Below are 11168 nucleotides of genomic sequence, written 5' to 3' on the forward strand. Positions count from 1 at the left end.
AAAGGATAGTTGGTTCTCATAAACATTGTACATAGTAAGTACTTAAATATTTCTAAATGGGGCGGGCTCATTTGTTTACCCTTCCCCTAATTCCTGGAGATGTACACCCAAGCTTTGACAAATTTTAAAGTCTTTCAGTATACTTTTGTAAGTAAGCCTACCAAAAATCCTTTATTAAAAATCACTATGTGATCTAGCACTTAGTAGTACTCCCTGTTGGTTTGCAGGATTTATACGTTAATACCCTATGTACCTGTACTAACTCTAATCGTTGAAATATAGGAGTGAAAGAGACCATTCACTTCAGTTTCCTCATTTTATAGATGAGGAAGCAGAGGCCTAGAAGATTCATATGATTTGTCTAAAATCATACTGGCTACCTGAGATCTTATTTCTGTCTTGTTTTTTTGTTTGTTTGTTTTACTTTACATCTGAGAGCTCTGGATTACAGCGAAAAAGGGAAGGAAAAGTAATTTAGATGTTTATCCCTTCCAAGTTATAATCATACTTTAAATTCTTAAGATTTACTAACTTTGGATCTTCAATGACCATTAATCCGATAATAAAACAAAGCAACAAGCAACCAAAAGAAAAAATTTTCACAGCACAAAAATTGCCGTAACTATTTTTTTTAAAGGTAGAATAAATTAGCCTTTACATAAAATGTACAAATTGCCAGACATACTCTTAGGAAAATTATCTAAAAGATGTTCATATGCCCAAATTAGAAGGTAAAAATCATTGCCATTGCCTGCTAATTTCATTTCACAAACTGTCTTGTTCCCTTGTTTTTTAAGTCACATTTATTTCTATTTTGGGGGGAAATGCTACAGAGTTTTTACTGGGTCATAATGTTTAAATTATTAAAGATACCCTATTAAATCTTACATAAAACAAGTGAGATATAGAGCTAGCGATTATTCTTAAAGGGTAATTTTTCCTTTTTTAATAGTGTGAGTAAAAATTATCTAATGAGATTGGGTCTTTAAACATGTAATTTAAACTCAGCATTTATTGTTAATATTAAGAGTGGTAGAATTTTTGTAAGGAAATACACTACTTTGCATCTCTTTGAACTTAATATTACAGGCAGCAATGAAAAGATAATTCTTAAAATGTTTGACAAATAAACCATAGTTGTAGTTCAGGGCTAATACACAAAATGTAAATATGGTGTTGTTTACCATTAATGCTTTAAGAACTCAAACAAATAATTTGATTTTGTAGTATTGTTTTTTGTCTTTTTGTTAGTATTAAAAATAAGCTGAAATACGTATTTCATTTAAAGCTTAATGTTTCTTCTTGAGATTCTCTGATTGTTTCTAAATCCTAATGTTGCACTTTACAGTTTACAAAAGTAATTTGGTAAACATGATTTCATTCAGTAAAATTTTGTAAAACCTTTTAAGATTTACCTTTGGAAAAGTTAAGAATATACTTTATGCACATTTTTAAAACTACATTGGCAAAGACTTCAAAGCGAAGTCTTCATTGTACCATGTTTCATACACACAAAAAATGCCATTACCTAACATCGCTAGGATTTTAATTATTTTTAATGAGGCAGGAAACTAAGGGCAATGCATTTTTGGTACTACTCCTGAGAATGTTTCATGGGGAGGAGGCAGAAGATTATACAGTGTTAGTATGTCCTGTTATCTCATTGCCTTTGATAATTACAGGACAGAATGGATTTCTAAAGATAGAGACAAAATTTTTCAAAAAGGCATATCCTAGCAATTTTGAACTTAATAGTTTTAAATGTCTCCAATGAATAATCGGAATTTTTAAGAATTTTTTGTGATAGGTGTGTATCAGTTTGTCAGGGCTGCCATAACAAGATACCACAGACTAGGTGACTTAAAGAACAAATTTATTTTATCACAGTTCTGAAAGCTGGAAGTCCAAGATCAAGGTCCCAGCAGGTTTGGGGTTTTTTTGAAGCCTCTCCTTGACTTGCGGATAGATGGCCACCTTCTTGCTTTGTTGTCACATGGCTTTTCCTGTGGTATCCAAGCTATCTTCCTCCTCTTACAAGGATAACCAGTCATGCTGGGTTATATTCAGATTTTTAGAGGTCCCCCCTTCTGGCTTCATTTGAACTTAATCACGTCTTTAAAGATCTCATCTTCAAATGTCACATTCTGAGGTTAGGGCTTCAACATAGGAATTCTAGAGGGCTGCACAGCCCTTTAGATGGTAATAACCACCATGACTTCACTAATAGATAAGTTGGTTTAATCTCTCCTCTTTCATTCCCCCTCACACTGTTTTGTTGTTGTTGTTACGATAGTTCGGTATTTTCACAGTGTGTCTTGGTTTTAACAAGACAATTTGAACAGAGTTTTTGATACCTCAGTGGGTAGCATGGCAGTGGCTGAACTGTTACTTTGCTTCACAGCAGATTGAGAACTCAACACCCAACAAACAAAATGATTTTGATAGATGATTCTGTGTGAGTTTAGAAGCTGTTATTTAGCTGGGTATTATGGCCTGTTTGTGACTGCAGAGACTGGTTGACTGTTTAGGACAGCCAGTCACATCCCTGTCCACATAAACTGTGCCTGGGGCCTTGGGAACATATGCCATAGCTTAGAATTAGCAACTTCTTAGGACCCTCTAGTGCTAAGAACTTTTATTCTTTGGGAGGGTCTTTTTATGCTACATTCCATACTATTTATTGTTTTCTTATACTGAGGAACGTCAGTTTAGTATTTGAATTTCATTTCTGAATATACATATCTGTATGTAGAAATGGCTCATATATCTCAGTGCTCTTACATTTAAATGAGGGTTATAATACTGGAGAGGAAATTTAATAATGTGTATAAGGTCTAGCCCCATATATAACATGTAGCAATTACTCAATAAATGTGAATATTCTCTCACTTCATTTTTCTTGCAAATCAGTGAGAAGCAGTGTGCACATAGTAGCAAAGGTAACTTGATACACATAAAGACATTTTTAATTAAAGGGAGAATCAGCTCCTCCAACATTTTGTCTGTTACAGAAACCTGTAAACCATCTGCATTTTACACTCTACACTCAGACTCAGGGTGTGTGCTTTCATAATTTTCTATATTTTTTCTTATCTAAATTGGAATTAATTGTTGTCTTTCCAACAACCTGTAATGTCACAAGATCTAGCCCTGGTCTTTTCTTAGCCATGTCTCCAGCATCTGTCAGAGTTCCTAGCACATAAGTGCTCAGAGTATTTGACTAAGTTTATGAATCAGTCAGCGTCGCCCCCCTCCCCCACCGTGGTCTTTGGTGATTGCATGACCGTTTTGCTTACCTTTCACTTGTCACCACCCCACTCCACAGATGCATCTAATCAGCACGTGTTTGGATTGGTTTATTACCCCAAAGTGATAAAAATACAGTGGTCCTCCATTATCCACATTTTTACTTTGCGTGGTTTCATTTACCATAGTTTGAAAATACGAAATGGAAATGCCAGAAATAACAATTCATAAGTTTTAAATTGTGTGCCATTCTGAGTAGTGCGATGAAATCTTGCTCTATCCCTCTGTGAATCATCTCTTTGTCCAGTATATCCACACTGTATATGCTGCCCACCCCTAGTCACTTAGTAACCGTCTCAGTTATCAGATCCAGTGTCGTCGTATTGCAGTGCTTGTGTTCAAGTCACCCTTTTGCCCGAGAGAGCAAAAGTAGTGACGCTGGCAATTCAGATATGCCAAAGAGAAGCTGGTAAAAATGCTTCCTCTAAGTGAAAAAAGTGAAAGTTCTCAACCTAATAAGCAAAGAAAAAATGATTGTGTGCTGAGGTTGCTAAGATCTATTGTAAGACTGTCTTCTATCTGTGAAATTGTGAAGAAAGAAAAAGAAATTTGTGCTAGTTTTACTGTCACATCTCAAACTGCAAAAGTTACAAGCACAAGTGTGTGATAAGTGCCTGTTTAAGATGGAAAAGGCACTAAATTTGTGGGTGGAAAACATGAAGAGAAAACGTGTTCCGATTGGTGGCAGCGTGTTGCGCCAGAAAGCCGTGAGCTGCCTGCAGACTTCAGCAAGGGATCCACACTTACATAACTCTTATTCTAGTACATTGTTGTAATCGTTCTGTTTTTTATTAGCTATTGTTATTTTTTGCTATATCTAATTTATAAATTGAACTTTATTATAGATATGTGTGTATAGGAAAAAACATACATAGTACAGTGTATACAAAGTTTGGTACTATCCATGCTTTCAGGTGCTGAGGATTTGGTAATTTGTCCTGTGGATAAGAGGGGGCTACAGTGTGTTGAACATTCGGGTGACTGTACTTTGTTAATTTTGGGCGGGTTGGGGGAGGCATGCCTTTTTCTTTCTGTGAAGGTAGTTGTTACTTTTCCTCTGTGGTTTCTCATCTCAGTAAATGGAATGACCACCCATCCAGGTGTCCTAAAGGAAACCTTTTTTCCTTCCCTTTTCCTCATCCCTGTGTTCAATCATTCACCCCTGTCTTTGGAATTCCACTACTCTACAGCTCCAGTGCTACAATACAGGTTTTTTTAGTCTTCTAGATTTCTGCATCATCCTCCTAACTTTGCTCACTTTTTCCAGTTCATCTGCCTTCCAAATATAAATTAAGTCATTCCCCTACCCTGCTTAAAACCTTTCAGTGCATTAATTTTTCTCTGATTCTTTCAGGGCCCCTCAGAATATGGTTTTATCTGTGTTTTAAACCTTCCTTCATGTTTTGTTACTCATCCTTCACCCAGACTGTTCCCTGACTGTTACTCATCACCGGATTGCTTCTGTTCCCTGCCTTCCTCCCCCAAATGTTCATGTTCTCACTCAGCTCCTGTTCATCCTTCAGGTCTAAACACTAGTGACTACTTCCTCTAAAGTAGTCCTAGACTCCTAAATTTAATTCGACCTTGCTCTGTGTACGTCCATTGGAAAATTATTACCTCCTCATTTGTCTTCTTAGATACAGGCTCAATAAGTGCTTGGTCACCATTCTTTCCGCTGTTTAGGGCAGGAGCAGTTCCTGTCACATAGTAGCCTAGTCAAGTGCTTGTTAATTTGTGATTTTTAAATGAAATGTTAACTCTGCATCATAAAGAAATCCATGATGTGGCAGAACAATCAGCATAGGCTCATAAGCTTAGATACCCCTTTATACCAAATAGACATTAGTATATCCTTTTTTAACAAAGGGCCAAGAAACTGTAGTCTGTGGGCCAAATCTGACTTGTTAACCTTTTATAAGGACCACAAGCTATGAAAGTTTATTTATTTATTTTTTATTTTTACGTGCTTGAAAAGAAATCAAAATATTTTATGACACAACAGTATCATATAAAATTCAAACTTCAGTATCCCTGAATAAAATTTAATTGGACCATGGCCACACATTCATTTAGATGTTGTTTGCTCTTTGCTTTTGTGCTGCGACCACAGAATTGAGTAGTAGTGACAGACTGTATGGCTGTTAAAGCCTGACGTATTCACTGTCTGGCTCTGTACAGAAAAAAAAAAAAAAGTTGCTGACTACTTCAAAGCCTGTATGTGACATGAAAATGGATAAGTATAGTTAGTCATATTTAAGTTATGTCTCAGTTTCCTTTTTTCCCCTTCCTGCTAGTTCAAGGTTTAAGTATGTCCGTTAAGGTAAGGGATTATCATTTGAGTTTTCAGAACTGTATTCCAACTTCTCTGCCTTATACATACCTAGAGCTTTTTGAAACTTGAACATTGCAGATTAGATGTTGAGAAAATAGAGACTTCTAATGCTAGGAAATTACGTAGACAAAATCAGCGTAGATGGCTCACCCCTAACCCAATGGTCTAAAATCAGTCTTTTCCTAAATAAGTAATACTTTGATTCTTAAAATTTACTGTTTTTACAGTTGAGAAAAAAGGAACAACTCTTTATGCTATTTGATATAGTCATGAAAATATGATGCTAAAACCCTCTTATAAATTTTAATCATTTTTGCTAATCATTTTTGCTAATATGTTAATCTTGCAGAAGAATAGACCCAGCCATATTTTGGTTGTGTAATCTATTACTATTGGAAGTAACTTTATTATTGTTAGGATTCATTATTAGGCAATAATAATAACCTTCATTTAACATATAATAAAATCAAATGGTTTTTTACAACATTGTTTACATTTTGTTTTAAAATATTTTATTGAGAAAATACTTAATTAACTTTGTTTTATTTTTAGGGTTATATCCTGTGTTGTGACCTCATGGTTTAAGTGGGAATAAAGATGAGTATAAGCAGTGATGAGGTCAACTTCTTGGTATATAGATACTTGCAAGAGTCAGGTGAGTACTTTCATAAAGTAAATAGGCCTCAAATTATTTTAATATTCTCAAAATAACCTTTTTTGCATTTGAAATTTGTATCAGTCCAAACTGTTGAACTTTGTATGTTTCTTTAATGTCTGGACTGCCACCTTAAAGCTATGTGTTACTGCATGGTTTAACTCTCTGACTCTTTCAAATATGTTGGAATCATCTCAGGCAAATATTTGTAACAAATGGTTTGGCTTTCACTGTTCAAAGACCATCTTTATAACTTGTTATGAAGTGAGATTATTTCACATGGTTAGTAGGAACATATAAAATTTCAGAAACCATCAATTTAATAATGTATATTCAGAATCCTAAGCAAATGTTACTGGTTTTATTGCAGTTAACATTTCAAAAGCTAGATTTACCATATTTTTTCAGAATGTTTTCATGAATATGTTCCCAATTGATTAAGTGTATTCTTGACCTGAATTCTTACTGATGTATTTATTGGGGGATGATTAATAAATACAAATCATTGAAAGTCATTTGTAATGAATATTAAATCAATCATCATCCAAGTTTTCTAGATAGAGTAAAAGGTGTTGTAAACAGAAGAAAAGCTACAAGGGAAAATGTGGGATAGCGTAAGCAAAAAAAAGTAAAAGTTAGGAAAGAGAAAACTTGGGCTCGATGGGGCATAGGATGGTGGAAAAATTGACTGCAGTGTTACCAGATTGTTAACGCGAAATGGAATTATTTGGTGCTTGACGTTGTCATGCTGGAGAGGTTAAATTTTAGAAATTAAATTTTGAATTTATTGGAATATTTTTAGTAGTAAGGTAAGGTGTGGTATAAAAAAAAAGACAATTTTGGTAGTCTTGTGAGAGAAGATGGAAGAAATAGAATAGTACATTGAGTTCTCAATTTTCATTTTGAAACTCCATTTATTCTTATAGGGCTTAGCTAGTTATCCTTTCTTATACAGGGAATGCAAACATGGCCTTAGATCTTAGATCTCACTGCGTGCTGAGATGTTCCCAGCTGCACTCCAGTTCTGAGCTTTTCTCTTGGGCCAAGGTTTTCTATTCCCAGGCACCATCACTGCTCCTGGAACAGCTGAGAAAATGAAGCAGGCAAGGGCAGAGAGGGAAAGAGAGAGAAGAAACAAAAGTAACCAATCAATGTAGAATAACTTGTTATGAAGCTTTGAAATTAATAGATCTTGACTTTTCTTTTTCAACTTGTAAACTGGTATTGAAGGCAGATCCAAATAGGACACCCATACAATACTCTAAGAGAAAATGATTAATGAGGTGGAAAAAGTAGTGACCTCATGATTGTTACATATATAACGTGTATACACATGTTCAGATATTGTAATGTAGTTCTTTTGACGAAAATGGAAAGAATTTGGTGGATAAAACAAACTCTTTTTTCTGCCTTTGCATCTGACCACCATTTAAGCCAGAGCTTTGAGGCCTTAGACACTAAAGCAGATATACATTGTGATGGATCAGTGGATGGGAAATATATTATAATGGCTTATAGCTGTATAGTAAAGGTAGTTTTTTTAGGTTAAGCCATATGAAACTACTGTTTTTAGATATGAGAAACAGTTGAAATAGCTCCAGCATTCACCTGTGCTGTGGTGAAACAAGGCAAGATGAAGTTAAAGATGTTAATGAACATGCAAATCTTATTTCCAAACAAGTCCAAAAATTGATGTTTTCTGTTGCCATAAAAAAGTACAGCAAGTGAAAAGGGCAGTAAAATAATACTCTGGATTAATTTCTGAAAGAGTAGCCAGTGATTAAATATTATCAAAAGTCTTAAAAGTTGTTTATGTTCTCAGAGAAAAACTCTTTGAGTTCCATGTTTTAAAGGGTCTTATGTTGCAGTAAAAATAAAGCAAGAATTACATTTTAAAAAATTTGTAAGGTAGACCGATGCATATCATATTGTCCTTTATAATTGTTTACTATGTTCTTAGTTTTTCGTTGTGCATTCTTTAGAAGGCTTTATGCTTTACAGTATACTGGTGATAAAGTACCATGTTAAAGCACATCTCAAAATGTAAACACCAGTTCCTTCATAAAAGTTGTAACTTCCTATTTACATTATGCTTATAGGGGAAAACGAGACTTGACTGATGGCAGTTTTTCTAGGAATGCAACTTACCATAAATTTAAGAACCACCTGTACCAGAGCCCTAAAGTTTGATCCTCTGACCTACATCAGAATCACTTAGAGAACAGCAAACGGGGTCCAGGAATCTGCATTTTACAAATGCCCCAGGTGATTCTTAGGCATAATAAAGTTTGAAAGACACTGGTCTATATTAATTATAGGACTATTAGAACTTAACAAGAAAGTTGACACGTATGTAGCATGTTCACAGTATCTTGAAAGGAAAACTATACCTAGTAACTATTTGAGATAAAGTAGAAAGCATGAAATGCTGTACACATGGAGATTTGGAATGTGAGAATATCTCCTAAAGAGGGAGCTGCCACTAAATGTAGTTTATTTGCATTCGTAGGCAAGGTTTTGCAGGAATGATGATGAGGCGTGTCTGTGTCATAAAGGATACCATCAGACGTTCTTTTAAAATTACTTTCAGGAATAGGAGCTAGGAAAGAGTTTTAAAAATTTATATTTCGGTCCGTTCAGGACAGGTTTCAGATAGAGCTCAGAATCTAAGCCATCTCAGTATTTGCCACCTATTCCAAAAGCTCTTTCTTGGTTCTGATTTCCATTTATATGTAATCGTCATTTTTGTAATTGGTTCTATTTTGAAATCAATATAATTCAGAAATTTCTTCAGGTTGTTTTGGGGATTCATTATATTTATCACTATAATTTACAAGAGATATTGAGAATTCGTCATTGGATATCTAAGAGATATGATGTGAATTACTGTTAGGCCACAGTTATTTCTCTTAAAAGATTTAAAGCAATGCAGAGGAAATTAGAATATCTTAACATTGCTACTTTCCCTTTAAATGAGTACTGAATCGGATTAGGAGATAGGAAGGAAAGAAATAATCATGACAAGTGTCAGTGCAAAGACGGGCTGGTTTGTAAAGACTACCACAAAGGAAACTAACATTTCCTTCTTGTCTCTAAGAGCTCTCAGTCAGAAAGTCCAAAAACACTTTATGAAAGTTTCATTCAGTTTTGATAAAAATATATATTTTATTCATAAAAATGTTTTTCAGTAAGAACTTCTAATATTTGTTCTCTGCGAACAGAGCTTAATCTTGTTGGGACAGTGGTATCCATCCCCAGAGAGGATAAAATCACTTCAATTGTTTTAATCTTAAATACTTTATACTATGCGGTGATCCATCCTATTATGACTGTTATCTGCAATAGAAGACATTATCTGTTAAAAGTCCCTCTCTTCTCCCCAAATCACAAAACTTCTCAGACCTTCAGTTCTGCATCTATAAAATGCGCTGCTTGTTAAAAAGGGATTACATTGTCGTATTTAGCCTCACATGTTTAATAGATGTCTGTTTATATAAGCTATCCTCCCCTATACATTAAAACTAATTAAGAGAAAAGTATATTTATTGTAGGATATTTTTATTAAGTGTCGTAACTTTTAATTTTTCTCAATTTCATCTCTAGAAAGTTCACACTAAGCCAATTACTTTGGTCTCCACTATTTTTACATTTATGAACTAGAGTTCCATATTCAAAACATATATTCCCTAGAGAATAAAATTAGTTATTTTTTTCTCTTGAGAAGACTTGAAAATTGAGTGTGTTTGACATGTAGTACTGTAAGTAACAATTGACTTGATTCGGAAGTCTCCCTTTAATTAGTGTTCGCCCAAAGGGCATTAATAATTTGATTGCCCTAATAACTCATATCCAGCAACCAAATGCAGATTAAGTACTAAATTGTATATGCTTATCTGTGTGTATGTAACAGGACCTTATAGGGTTAATTTTAGAAGAGCTGATTGGAACTTTTTACCCCCTTCCCTTTTTGCATTTTTCCATTTTCCCTTTTGCTTCCTATAGTTCTTCAGTTTCAGTTAATTGTTTTCTAGAGAAGTTGTTCCTAGCAATTATTTGTGAACTTGTGGCACCTGTTTTTCTTGTTGGTTTGTATAAGATGTAATTTTACTTTGCTTAAATTGTGTATTTGGTTGGGAGAATTTTCGATTGTAGATTTAACTGTCATCCATTGCATGTTTAAGAGCTCAATAACATTTCTATTTATGATATACTTGAATGTTGGCTGCTATGAAACAGTTGTATTTTGCATCTTATGATTGAAGACTAACTGGAAAGTGCAAAAACAGTGTCATTATTACTGAGTTATTTTCTATATTGTGATTCTGAATACTCTTATTATTTTTTTAAATCTTCGTATTTTTAGAACTGAAGTTCATCTTGCCATACATTGTCCATTTATGAGAAGGTGATGATATATGTAGGCTTAAAGCATTTGGTTCATGAAAGAGCATCCTGTCTCTCCCACAGCCCACCTCTCTCCACTATTTTCCAGTCTTTTCAAACGGTGTTACATCTCCCTGGATATAGGCCTTGCACCACATCATTTTTTTTTTTTTCCTGAGATGGTGCTTACTTTACATGTTTTGTTTGTTTATAAGATTACATGTCAAACACACACACACACTTTAGAAATCTAAAAATGCCCATAGTAGGCACAAACTAACTTGAATGTTTATATATAATATTTAAGTTTCTGACGTATAACAAAATAGCAAAGCCCATTCATTCATTTTTTTTTTTTTTCATTTAATGATTTTGTATTAATCCCTATAGTAAAATGTCAGCAATCAAATGACAGAGGTGTAGTTTCTCTTGATTTGGATTAAGGTAACTGGGCTAGATAAACATTCTTTCCTACATAGCTCCCTGCTGATG

At 34.3% G+C, this 11168-nt stretch overlaps 1 protein-coding gene across 6 annotated transcripts in view; it reads left to right on the top strand.

Moving 5' to 3' along the window:
- TBL1XR1 (transducin beta like 1 X-linked receptor 1) overlaps positions 1-11168 on the top strand; it is a 146543-nt gene that overhangs the window by 99006 nt on the left and 36369 nt on the right. For 4 of the 6 annotated variants that reach the window (XM_023526397.1, XM_011383211.2, XM_011383207.2 and 1 more), the window contains one exon: positions 6191-6293. The exons of 1 other annotated variant lie outside the window; for it this stretch is intronic. In XM_023526397.1, the coding sequence (XP_023382165.1) occupies positions 6236-6293 (58 nt within the window). In that variant the 5' untranslated portion in view covers positions 6191-6235. Of the gene's footprint in view, positions 1-6190; positions 6294-8392; positions 8559-11168 lie in introns of those variants that run through there. One more of the 6 variants, XM_011383220.2, reaches the window with a different exon arrangement.

Source organism: Pteropus vampyrus, unplaced genomic scaffold (assembly GCF_000151845.1).
Source record: "Pteropus vampyrus isolate Shadow unplaced genomic scaffold, Pvam_2.0 Scaffold14, whole genome shotgun sequence".
Classification (NCBI taxonomy): domain Eukaryota; kingdom Metazoa; phylum Chordata; class Mammalia; order Chiroptera; family Pteropodidae; genus Pteropus; species Pteropus vampyrus.